General features: G+C 32.6%; 1 protein-coding gene across 3 annotated transcripts; it reads right to left on the reverse strand.

The window, feature by feature from the left end:
- Positions 1-2,962: 2,962 nt before the first annotated feature.
- Positions 2,963-6,573, reverse strand: LOC118031049 (ABC transporter G family member 14). 3 transcript variants are annotated; one of them, XR_004684439.2, is made up of 6 exons: positions 6,311-6,573; positions 5,324-6,116; positions 4,773-4,949; positions 4,474-4,661; positions 3,461-4,188; positions 2,963-3,362 (listed from the first exon to the last, which is right to left on the reverse strand). XR_004684439.2 is itself a non-coding variant. In XM_035035349.2 (5 exons), exons 1-5 carry the CDS (start codon positions 6,470-6,472, stop codon positions 3,541-3,543), a joined length of 1,968 nt encoding a protein of 655 aa, XP_034891240.1. In that variant the 5' UTR covers positions 6,473-6,573; the 3' UTR covers positions 2,963-3,540. The 3 variants fall into 3 exon arrangements, 1 of the variants encoding a protein (XP_034891240.1); XR_004684440.2 differs by having other exon boundaries at positions 2,963-3,368; XM_035035349.2 differs by having other exon boundaries at positions 2,963-4,188.
- Positions 6,574-13,204: the final 6,631 nt, after the last annotated feature.

Raw genomic sequence — 13,204 nt, forward strand, 5'->3', positions numbered from 1 at the left:
GTTCTGAAATTGTGTGGCTTCAGGGTTTGCTACGTGAACTTGGTTTTCCTCAACACACTCTTACACCTCTTCATGCTAATAACACAAGTGCTATTCAAATTGCTATTAATCCTGTGTTTCATGAACGCACCAAACATATTGAAGTTGATTGTCACTACATTCGTGAAGCTCTTGATCATAATATTCTTACACTACCTCATATTTCCACCGAGCATCAGACAGCTGATGTCTTTACGAAGGCCTTGTCTCAACCTTGACATCAACTCATGATTGACAAATTAATGCTTCTTGATCGGCCAGCATCAATTTGAGGGGGGATGTCAATGTATATTATGGCAAGAATATCAACAATATATGGTAACCAAATTGTAACAGAATATCTTGTATTTATTGTATTTATTATAGATTACAAATCAGGGATTAGAGACAGTAAATTAGGGATTATTACTTGTATTTAAAGTACTGAATTCCTCCTTCCGAAATCATTCATTAGAGAGAAAAATTTTACATTGAAATTTGATATTTGTGACACTGCAGTCCCCGAATGGTAAAGAACTTTTAACTAGAATAATACCATTACCTTGCAATTTTATATAAGGCATGGAGGAAGCCATATTAAATTTCATGTTCTTTAACATGCCCCTTGCTTATCCATCTCAACATGTTCTTTCCCCGCCTCCTTTATCAAAGATTATTGAATTTTTTTTTATTGAGGATTTGATATGTTTCTTCTGCTTCTATGAACAGGTTTGCTTTTGCATTTTTTTAGTTCTTCCACCGCTTGTTGCTCGTGTTTTGGTTCAAATCTGTTAACTATCGTGCTGTTTTCTGAGTACCTTACGTGTAGAAATCAATGGTGGATGTAGTCATTGATCAAGAAGATTTACTTGTTTACAATGGTAGTCACTGATCGAGAAGATTCACTTACAAATTTTTGATTGAAGGTCAATCATTCTATATCTTCGCTTTTACAAATGATTTACGCATTCCCCAGTTTAATTACATAAACCAGGTTATGTGCATTCTTTGGTTTAGTTTCAACACAACATTACATAAACGAGGTTTCTTGTATTACATTAAATCATGTAAGGGTTCATTCTGAAACTTTATGTGTGTGTGTGATGAGCCATTATACTTATAATATCATATTATATTATAATTTAAAAATTACACAATTAAATTATATAATATACTAAATGATATCATTTTTTTTTATTATTATTCACCATCTCACAAAACATTATGTATTAGAGTAGTGTTTTTTTTTTTTTTAATTTGGTCTTCAAACTTTTATTTTCTAGTGATGTAGTTTTTTAAAACCTAAATTAGTCTCTGATTGCTTATTTTTCAAGGAAGGAAGGATGAATTAGAAGATAGAAAACTGAAGTGAAAAAACACATGTGGAATGGAAGTGTTTGAAATTTGTAGTGGAGGTTCATTTTCATCCCCTATTTTTTTGAGATATTAGGTTATCGATCCTTATAATTTTAAAAAATTATGAGCTTAGCAAATGACAAGCTATTTTTTTTTAAATAGTTATGGTCCACCACATTATACTTAAAAAAAAAAGGCCTGCGTGTGGGCATAGCTTCATGGGCTAGGTCTGACCTACTAGGCCTAGTAGTGTCTGACTTAATTGTTTTCTTAAAAAAATTAAGATAAATTATTTTTAATTGATGCCTTGTTTTATATGAATTTTTAAAAATAATATTATGGTATATGATTTAATTAATAATCGTTCTCTATGATTGTTTTCGCTTATTTATCCTTTTTTATATTGTGATTTTTTTTATATGATAAAGAGTGTGTTTAATTTTTAAAGAAATTGTTATGATTCACCTATGAGGTTTTTAAAATATTTTTATATAGATTGAATTTGTTTTTTTTAAATGATTATTTTATAAATTTTTTAATATTGCAACCTTGCATAGTTTTTTTTTTTTTGTTCATGTAATTTGAAAAGTTAATAGAAATTGAAATCTTTTTTTATTTGTTTGTTTTTTAATTTTGTCGTTCAACATTGTTTTTTAATTGTTGCCTCATATTTTTATCATATTATTAAATTAATCAAAATTTAACTTAGTTATCAAATTTCTCTTACTTCCTTAAAAACATAAGTGTCTCATGAATTTCTTTTCTTTCTAGTTAAAAAAAAATTGATCTTAGAATTTGTATAAATAATATACAAATAAGATCTTTAAAACGTTTTATAAATATTTTACAGATATATTTTTACAATATTAGAATGCATTTATCTTTATCATTAAATTGTTGTTATTTTTTCCTTTTTATTTGTTGTCAATATCTTATCTTCTAATTATATTATTAAATTAACTGATTTTATTAACCTTATTATTTTAACAAGATTCTTAGATTTTTTTTCAAGAATATTTGTATCATTTTAATATTTTTTTTACTATGAAAAATAATCCACGTAGTTAGTATTATATAATTAAACATACTGCTAATTTCTTATAAAAATATTGGAGGTGTCCTCTTCTTGTGGGTGGTGAACAACATTATATTTGCGTGGTGTTAAAGAACCAATTTAATCTAGAAGCTTAAGCTGTTATGTAAAGTCTTAAGATATGATTTATATTATTCTCTAACACACTATCTTAAGTGAAAACCCTTCGGACTTAAAATTTGCACAGATTCATATTACCTTGTGCTTAATTTTTTTTTTATCAAATAAATAAAAATGGTAAGATTCGAATTTATGATTGCTTGGTCAGCAAAGCTCTGATACTAAAAAATTATTTAATAATTTAAACTATTAAATAAAATTTTAAAATATAATTTATATTATTATCATTTTAAAATATTAAACTTGTAAGTTTAGAGCTCACTTTTCTTGTTTCTTTTTTATACCGTTTTCTAACCAATCATTCTTTTACTTTTGCCAATCATACGCTGTGAAGAAATTCTTTCACATGCCTTTCCTCATAATGTTGTCCTTGAATTAAAGCTAACTCTCTGCCACGATTCATTCTTTTTTTAATAATTATCAAATATTTTAGTATAATAACAGGTATATGGTGCTCCTTATTCTGCTTTGCTTCAGATCTGTCATGTCCATCCCTGTCAATATGAGTTGTCGTTGTTTTTGAAGAGTGCCTTTTTACCTGTTCATGCTCTTGCAGCAGCAAACTGTTAAACAGAAACCAATATTTGGTTTTGGAAGCCCCACAAAGATCGAAATATCAGTTCCACTCAATAGAGTATTGGACTTCAAGGTCAGGTCGTTTTCTTCTTTCTTTCCTGCAATTGGAAATGCGCATATCTTCGTTTATTTCCTTTCCTTTTGTCACTTGCTCGTATGATTCCATCAATTCCGAATTGTTAGAGATTTATTACTAGTTCTGAAACTAGAAGGTTTCTAAGTTAGCATATCTTGAGTAGAACAAAAAGGTCAATACATCAACTCGGTGGGAAGAGTAGTTGAACAAAATCTCAATACCTGATTCCCATACTCCGAACCTAACATTATTCCTCAGTTGAAGGAGAAAACTCTTCAAACTGTCCTACTTCTGCTAAATTTCACCTCAGCTGCACGCGTTGGAGTGCCAGATAAGCGACCAATCGATAACCCACTAGCATCAGTGCCATAATTGCCACATCTACCCATAAATGGTGCAGACCCATTGATTTGACAGAAGGAAAATCTCCAACCCGGCACAAGACTCCCTTAGAGCACTCATAGTAATCATCCTCGTATTGGACACCAAGAAGAAGCTTGTAACTGTAGTAACTGTAGCTTAAGTACTTCAGCCATACTATGAAAGGAGGGATTTGTTGAACGTAGTATCCTCCGGCAATGAGAAAAACCATAGTTGTAACTGAAGCTAATGTAGTGGCTTGTTTTATGTCCATTAGAAGAGCACCAATGGCTAATCCAAGACTTTGAGAGACAAGAACGCTGTAAAGAACAACAAGTAGGGAGAGGATAAAAGTTACAGGATCGGCTTTAAGTCCGCCCATCCAATAGATTATGAAGACGAATGCAGTTGGGAGCGCAAGCTCCAATGGCAGATCTCCGAATGTTCGAGCCAGGAAGTAGGATGAAAGATGATACATTCCCGATGCTCGTTCCTTAACCAACATCCTTCTTTCCTGGGGAAATGTGAAAACTGCATTGTAGAGTGGGTAAAATCCCCAGAAAACAGAGAAGAAGAAGAGCAATGCAATCTGCAAGAAAAATGCCAACTTTCTCAGCAGTTAGCACATGTGGAACCAAGGAGTTGGACTTAAATTTCTCGGGTTTCGGTTTCTTCCGATTTAGAAGAGGTGGGGAACAGATTATAGAAGAATAGATATCATCAACAAAAAAAAGAAATTTATAATAGGCTTATCCAGCTTGGAGTTTCTATGAAATTCGAACCAGTGTGTTTTTTAATAAATTCTAGCATTAATTTTGAGGTAAAAGCAGTCTCTATAATCTACATAGTAATAAGCGAGAAGAAAAGCTCTTACGCGGTCTTCAATGTGAGAAGTTGGTGTATGCCACCACAGAAGTCCGCCAAGTATACTGACACTGAGGACTTGAAAAATTCTTAGCCTGTTGAAGGACTCGTACCTCCGCTCCCTTAGCCCCCGCTGAAAGAGCACTTTGAACTGATACCACCAGCTTGTGCACCATTGCTCTGACTTTGTTTCAGTTTCTGTTACAATAAGTATTTCTACTTAGCTAAACACTAGAGAACAGGAGGGTGAAATGGGATTCTGACTTCGTTGTCAATATAATCAGATGGATAGAGAAAAGGTAGTCATACTTGCAGAGGCATCTTTTGTATATTTGTAATTATTCGGGTCCGAATTGCAAAGCTCAGCTTTCAGTCTGGTAGAAATGTTCTTCTCATAAGCAGATATAAGAGCTTCCTTCACTAACTTCTGTTCTTGCTCCATGTTCTCACCTTGGTCAGTGGCATTTTTAGAATCAGGACCAATGCCTGCGAGTTTCCAAAGTTGTAAGAAAATATATTTGTCTATTATCTAGTTAACTTAAAAGAATACTTATTAGCGCTACAATATTTGTGTACATAGATGATTTCAAAACTGGAACCATTTTGTTTTGTGGTTTGTTTCGAAAACAGATCACTATAATTTCCTACAGTCAACCAAAATGAATACTGGAAATATTGTTTACCCCTTCCTCTACAGGGGTGGTGTCTCATTAAACTCCCTCGGTAAAATTAACAAAGTTTTTAGTACCACAGAAACCTTCAGTGGCCCAACAGCCAACTTGGATCTCTGTCTTGCTCAAGTGAAATATATATATAGCGTAATAAATTAGAGATTATTAATAATTAGAATTTCAAATTACCATTCGCAAGATCAAGTAAGAGATCAGCTGGATTGACAGTCATGGAAGTAGAAAATCCAAAGGAGGAAAAATATTCCAAAGCTGCAGATGCAGGACCGTAGTAGATGGGATGTCCCTCAGACAGCAAGACTACCTTATCAAACATGTGGTAAAGTTTGCTTGAGGGCTGGTGAATGGTGGTGACGACAGTTCGGCCCCCACTCGCAAGCCGTTTGATCGTGGTCAGGATCCTTTGAGCTGTAGTTGAATCCAAACCTGATGTGGGCTCATCTAGTAGTAGCAAGCTTGGATTGATTAGCAGTTCTTGACCAATACTAACCCTCTTCTTCTCTCCTCCTGATATTCCTCTAAAGAGTGGCCCCCCTATCATGCTGTTCCGGCACCGACTCAACCCCAGTTCAGTCATAACTCGTTCTACATGCTGTGCTTTCTCATCCCTGGTTAATGTTTTGGGTAGCCTTAGCAGTGCTGTGAACAGAAGAGTTTCAGTCACTGTTAGATGTGGGTACAAAATGTCGTCCTGAGCAACGAAACCTGTGCGTCGTTTCATGGCACCGGAAAAAGGCTGTCCGTTGTACGTGATCTTTCCGGATAGCTTACCAGTTAGACGACCTCCTAGAGCCGTAAGGAGGGTGGTTTTGCCACTTCCAGATGGACCTAGCATTGCTAGGATCTCCCCTGGACAAACCATACCTGTTATCTCATTCAGAATGGTCTTTTCTCGGGTGGTCCATGTGCCACCCCAGCACAATCCCTTCTGATCCTGTTTAACCTTGTACACCACCTCCTCAAACTGAAAATAATCAGAGATAAAATAAATAAATTTGTAATAGGTGTGAAAATGCTATTTGATGAGAAACTATTGTTACTCTATATCACATAATCATCCACTAGTCTTTCTAAATATATCCATTCTATATGCTGCTACTAGTATTCCCAGATCAGAAGAAGAAGAAAAAAGAGCTATTATGATTCTATGTGAGAGACCTTCAAGGTTGTAGGATATATGGTGAGTTGGTGGACAGATTGTGAATTGGCTTGTCCTGGGTAGGCGACGACAGCTCTGTTGTTGATTTCGGACATCTTTGGCAGACCTTCCATAGGAGAACTTTTGTGGTCTGGCTTGGGAACTATGGAGTTGAGCGGCATGGCCTGGGAGAGGAGATGTACCCGTTGTTGTCAGTGGTGGTGGTGATGTAATTAGGAGTAGAGGAAGTTAAGGAATTTCTTTTAACTTGACTTCCCAAACTGAACCGGGCAGCTTATAAATATATAGTACAGAAATACAAACTAGGTACCAAGGAGAATTCTCCTCTGTGATGTGCGCCTCGCCTCCTTGGTGGGATCCCACCTCTTTCTTTAAAAATATTCTGCCACTAACTCTTAATTGTGCTTTTATAAGATAATCTCTGCCGGAGTTAATTTCCCTTTATCAGTTTATTCACTAGTTACTCCTCTCATCCTATTTTGACTGTGGGTGCATGCGTCTTTTTATAGCCAGAATTAGACGGTTACAATTTGAAAGATCATCCTAATAATAATAGTACTATTCAACTCACGATCATTCTTCTAAATTTAGTCAAACCGTTTTCATGGGGCTAGCAACTCAGAAAATACACATAATGTACTGCTGTAAGGTACTGATCTTGTACCAAATGTCAGTACTAGAGCACCAACTGTCGTTATTCTTCTAAATGTCTTAGTCGTAAATGACTTCTGCTGAATCTTCGTTGTGTGTTTTATGTGCTTGCGCTGCACATGCATACTGTATTGAAAAAAATCAGTGCATGTAGACCAGGAAAAAGAGGTGATGTTGGGTAATTCCTACCAGACAAATGATGGTGCTTCCCACCACTGCACACAAAGTACCTAAATCATGAAGCAAGTGGAAATCTTATTAGAGCTAAATAATGCACTACCCTCGGGTTTCAAAGTTCGTATGCTATTTTTATTTGCTTCTCTATTTGTGTGTTATCTGTATTTTCCACACACTCACAAAAAAATAGTAAGAAAATGAATATTTTCCAGACACAGAGTTGCGTGTGTACGCGCGCTCTCGTGTATGTTTGTGTATGCTTAAAACTACATATCTGCAGTGCCTGGAAAACCTTGATGGTGCGTCCAATCATTTCTCAAAGGAATTTAAATTGCTTTTGTATTTCTATTAATAGTCCTTGACGACGAACTGGGTGCAGATCCGAAATTTTGTCCGAATAGTCCCATTTCAGCGTGATTAAACACACTAATGACCTATTGTCCTTCGATAATCTTTAGGTCAATGCCATTGCAGCCTGGCTCTTTCTATCTCTTCTATGGTTTATAGAGATCTCTTATATCGCCTCCATTCTTTCTGATGCTATGAACACAAGGAGAATTCCTCACGCGGTGCCAAGAAAGATGGTCCATCCTTAGAAAGTTTGTCATACATGCTTGGTGTCACAAAAATTATTATTTCAAGCCAGGATTTTTATGGTGATAGATGAAAAAAAATAAAAAATATATATATATTTTAATAATAAAAAAAATAGCATCACCACTTAATATTTTAATTATTAAGAATTCTAATTAGTCTCAAATTTAGATAAGAGAACTGATTATTTATAGGGAAAATATATAACCTCTAATAAATTTTATTTAAGGTAAATTGCATTGTTTATCTTTCTGAAATAAACTAAAATAATATTGTATTTTCTAACTGTTAGTCCTGTCTAAAGTTTAAGAAAAATTTTTCTCACGAAGAATGCCTTTATCTTATCAGGATAAAACCTAATTATTATAATGTCAAAATATTTTTTTTTTTGTATTTTTCTTTTAATATCGGGAATACATATATAAGTTTGTAATCCTTGATATTTGAACAAACAAAATAATTTTTTGATATTTTAAAAATTTAGGTCAAGCTCTCATGGATTTCATAAACTGGTTATTAAATCAAAAAATACATGCAAATATGTCAACAAAACTATTTTTCTTGAATTTTTGTATTTAAAGATGCTAAATTATACCTTGTATTTTTTATTATTATTTATGCAAATATAATTATTATTTTTCTAGAGACTTGGCCATATGCATATAAATAAAAATGTATTTTTTTTTCAAAACAAGGATTTTGATTTTCTTGTGTTTTTTTCAAAAATTTGAAGAAAAATAGGTATATTTAATATTGAATCAGTATTTTATAGTGTAAGTTTACAGTCCCAATATTAAGTGAAATTGTTGGAAAAATATGTAAGACGATATTAAGTTTACAGCCACAAATCATTTAAAAATGGTCTTTGAATTTCTTCAGAATTTTTTTGAAATTATTTGGGGTTTGTTTAGCAAAAACATAAAAAATAAGAAAATTTACACAACTAGAAAATCAATAAGAAGTGTTTACCAAACACACCCTTAACCAAAAATAAGAGGTTTTAAAAAAATGACTTAAGGCCATATTTGACAAACATGCCTTAAGAACATAAAAATCATTTTTTCTTCTTGACAAAAAATGACCTTGCCAAACGCAGCCTTATGGAGAATGGACTCAACTTACCCAGTTAGGGTGGGCTTCCCAGCCCATGCTCAGAAACAACAACAAGGATTTAAGATCAAACAAATATTTTGGCTTGAATCTGATAAAGAATATGAAGAAAATGAAAATAAAACCTAAAATCATTACTTTTAAAACAAAGCATACTATATCAAATTCAAGGCACATACATATGTGAAATCAATATTTAAGTAAGATTTTGGGGCTGCATCATTACAATAATCAAACAAAAACCATGATTATTTGATTTTTATGCAAAAAGAAATGATGTAAATGAAAATTAAAAGCTTTAGATTAAAGATCAAAGAGTATGCATTGCACATGTACGAATTATCAATCAACCAAAATGACACTGAAATCAATGACTTAAGACAAAGTTCATCCAAAGAACACCAACCAAGAACGCCTAGCCAAGCTTAAACATAGAAAAAAAAACATCCAACCCCAGAATAAAGAACTAAAGAATATTCATATGAGTCACATACACACATTTCATCAAAAGAAACAAAAAACATGTAAGACACAAAGATCAAAGTCTATTACCTATTATCAACATTCAAACATGTATCTATACTTATTTTATCAATCTAAAAGCTCATTTAACATCACAAGCAACATCAAAATGATCTATATGAACTCTTAAAACCAAGGTTGCCAATTCTATTTCGGTAGGTGTTTTGTTTTTTCAATTGGAATGGAATATTTTTATTTTCAGAGTGTTTCGGCATGCCATTTCGGGGTTGTACTGTTCATATATTTATATATTCAACAAACATAATTCAAATTCAAGATAAATTAATTATAAATTATGCAATACAAACATAATGTCAAACAAATATAATTTCAAAATTTAAAATATTTATAAATAGTCAAAATTAAATAGATCTTTAACTTAAAGTAATTCAACTTAAAAAAAATCAAAATATTATGAAACTTAAAATGTTTTAACACAAATATTTTAAATATAAAGCTGGGTCAATGTTATCAAGGCTAATGGGATCTAAAGCCTCCCTTGTTTTGCTCAAATTCCTACAAAGTATAAACTTGAAAAAAACAACATGAATATAAACCATATATATTAGTAATAAATCTAATTTTAAAAAAATTAATATCATTGTTAATGAAAATAGTAATAATAATTTCAATAGTATTATTAATATCATTGTTATTGAAAATAGTAATGAAAAAGGGCTTTTTATACTTGGGTGGTTTAATTAATTAAATTGAACTAAGTTTAATTTGATTCAATGGCTTTTCAAGACCGGAACGGAACATGTAGAATGAAATCGGAACATTCTGGATGGAATTTAGCCAAAAAATCCGAAACGGACCAAAATTTGAAATAAGATGAAAATTGTTTTGTTTTTTGAATTGGTATGAAAAATTTTAGCCTTTCTGGACGAAATGAAACGGAATTGACAACCTTGCTTAAAACTAAACAAATACACTAGAATGGCCAAGCAATGCTCTATGTCCCATTTTTTCATATAATCGTCAAACTATAAAATATACTTTCTATGCATTAAAAACAAGTATTCAATCATCAAAAATAGGTCATCAATCAACCATCAAACATCATAAAAACAATCGATTAACAGCAAGACAACCAATCATGTAACAAACTTGTATTCAAAGAAAACTAAAAATACATGCTAAAAGATAAGCCAAAACATAGTAGAATTATATCACAAACATCATGAACATACTTGAAGGAAATAATCAATGCTTAAAATGTAAAGGGTAGGGGTACTCTCAATGAGTTATACTCTTCAATTGAGTTGAATAACTTACCCTTAAAAGATGATTGTGACTAGACTTTGTCCCTTTTTGCTTGGTTTAAACAAATTCTAATGGCTTATTCTAAGAGCTTATAACCTCCTTCTCACAATATCTTTTTATTCCTTTTTTTTTCTCTTTTATTTTCTTTTTGTACTATTATATTGGTTTCTTTCTCAAGGTTTATTCTCTTTTCATGGCTTTTTCTCTCTTAAAAAATCCCCCGTTTTCTTCAATTTTCTTGCTTCTTTTATAGCCTTAAAAGATAGGTGGTTGTGAAACCACTTATGGGTTTGAAGTTGGTTTTTTAAAACTAGATCATAAGGGATTGTTTCCCATTTTTTTCCTTTGATCTGCTAGGAAATTATTCTTTTCCCTTCTTCTATTTTCATGCTCTTTAAAAACCTAACAAACTCTTAGAGCTTTTAGAAAAAGTTTGGAGCTTCATAACTGAAACTTTGACTGAAAATGGTTGATTGAGGGTGCACTTTCCATGAATTAACCATGAAAAATGGGAGGTTATTGAAGTCAAACAAACCATAGATCTTGTAAAGGGTGTTATTCTTTAACTAGGATCAAACCATGATTGATTTGGTGGCATGTAGCTTCCCCATCATCAATCCAAGGTCGAGTGTAACACTGCTAAAATTTATTGAATCAGATAAGGTTGTATTGGGATAAGAAGTTGAGGACTTCCACATGGCAAGCGGGGCTTAAACATCAAACATGGGTGATCAAAGATGTCACATTAATTCACCTGAGTGTGGCAACTTGATTAGCTTTCTTAGCTAAGGAAGAAAAATAAACAGAGGTAAACGACGTGTCACTCAGACTCTTCATTAAAAATTAATGACATGTGATTTGTTTAAATCCTAAAAATTAGAGTTTTCTAATTGGAATTTTGATACTTTAAATTGGTCCCTGTTATTTCAATTTAAGCTCAAACGTCCTTAATTGAGACAAAACTAGCTGATTTTATACAATTAGGCCCTACCAAAAATCAAATGAGATCCCTCAAGTCTAGCGTCTTTTACCAAGTGGTCTTTGGTTTTCAATTTATTCAATTTACTCCCCAATTAAGCCTTAAACTTTAATTTTCTTCAAATTAGTCCTTGGAAAAGTTCAGTGCAGCCCTCAATGTTACACACTTTTTTTGTGAAAAGTCCTTGGTTTTGATTTTTTTTTTCAATTTGGCTATTGCGATGTCGCGGTCGCACAAATTAATTACCCTAACTTCATACACAACACACAAGATAGCATGAGGAAGGTTCAAGTCAGATTTTTATGCTAGATGATATGCAATTTGGGGGGGGGGTTGACGTTATCTAGGCTAAAGCAAAAGAAAATAGAAAACTATCAAACAAAATTTAATAAAATCATAAAATTATCAAGAGAACAAACCTTGGTCGCAAGCACACATCCACCTATAGAAATCAGAACTGATCATGGAAATGAAACATCAATTTATATTTTGAATATTTATCTCTTCTTAACATTGGTTAGTTAACGGATCTGTCGTATAACTAACCCTAATCATCAAACAACCACAGTGTCCGCACTTGTAATTTAATTCAATGGAAGCCTTAAGAACTAGATAAGTTTATTAATCAAGAAAACATAACTGTCCATGGTCTATGTTTGATTTGATTGAATGTTCTCCCTAAGATTAATAACGTAGATCCGCCACAATTATTAAACTCAGTTGCTTCACAAGTTTATATACCACAACTTCGGTTTTCATATCAAACTTAGCAATAGATTGTCTACAATAATAACTTAGAGTCTGCTCTAGCAATTATAATAAACAATCATATGAAAAATAAGCATAGGAGAACAAACATATTCATCATATAAACTAAAAAGAAAAGATAAAATAAATCTCATAGTTCTTGAAATCCGAAGGTTTCCATGTCCTTGCAACCAAGAAAACAAGTTTAACCTTGCATGTTTGTCGAACAACTAATCAAAAAGAAGGAAGAATGCATGATTTAGGGTTTCTTAGAGTTGGGGGGTGTTTTTCTCTTGTTGGATGGCTGCCTCCCTTCTCTTCTCTCATTCTTTTTATATGCTAGGAAACCCTAATCTCTATTTTACAAAACAGTCCTTCTTTAAGTAGACAGTTTACATTTAAGTAGTTCAATAACTATTTTCCTAAAAAAGGAGAAATAGCTTTGCATGAAATCTTCAAGCTTTGACTTATAGGAGCTAAATTGCTGAAATAAAAACTTGGATGTCGGTTTAGATGCTTCAAAACATAATTTGGACTCTTTTCTTCACAAAACCTGTTTGCTGGCAGAATTAAGTTGTCATCTTTGAAAAATCATATCTCCCTCACATGACATCTTTTTTGGTTGAAATTTGAAACTATCAAATAATATGGTTGCATCATTGGCCCTTCATTAGAATTCAAAGTTCAAACTTCTTCCAATTGAACCTTTAATTGCACCAATTTAGCCTTTCCAAACTTTAAATTGTATCTCTAATCTTCCAATCTTTGCAAATTGATCTCAATTAGGCATCCAAACTTGATTTTTCTTTAATTGAGCTCTTGGTTGAATCTACAAACTCATTAGAAG

This window comes from Populus alba, chromosome 3 (genome assembly GCF_005239225.2).
Source record: "Populus alba chromosome 3, ASM523922v2, whole genome shotgun sequence".
NCBI lineage: Eukaryota > Viridiplantae > Streptophyta > Magnoliopsida > Malpighiales > Salicaceae > Populus > Populus alba.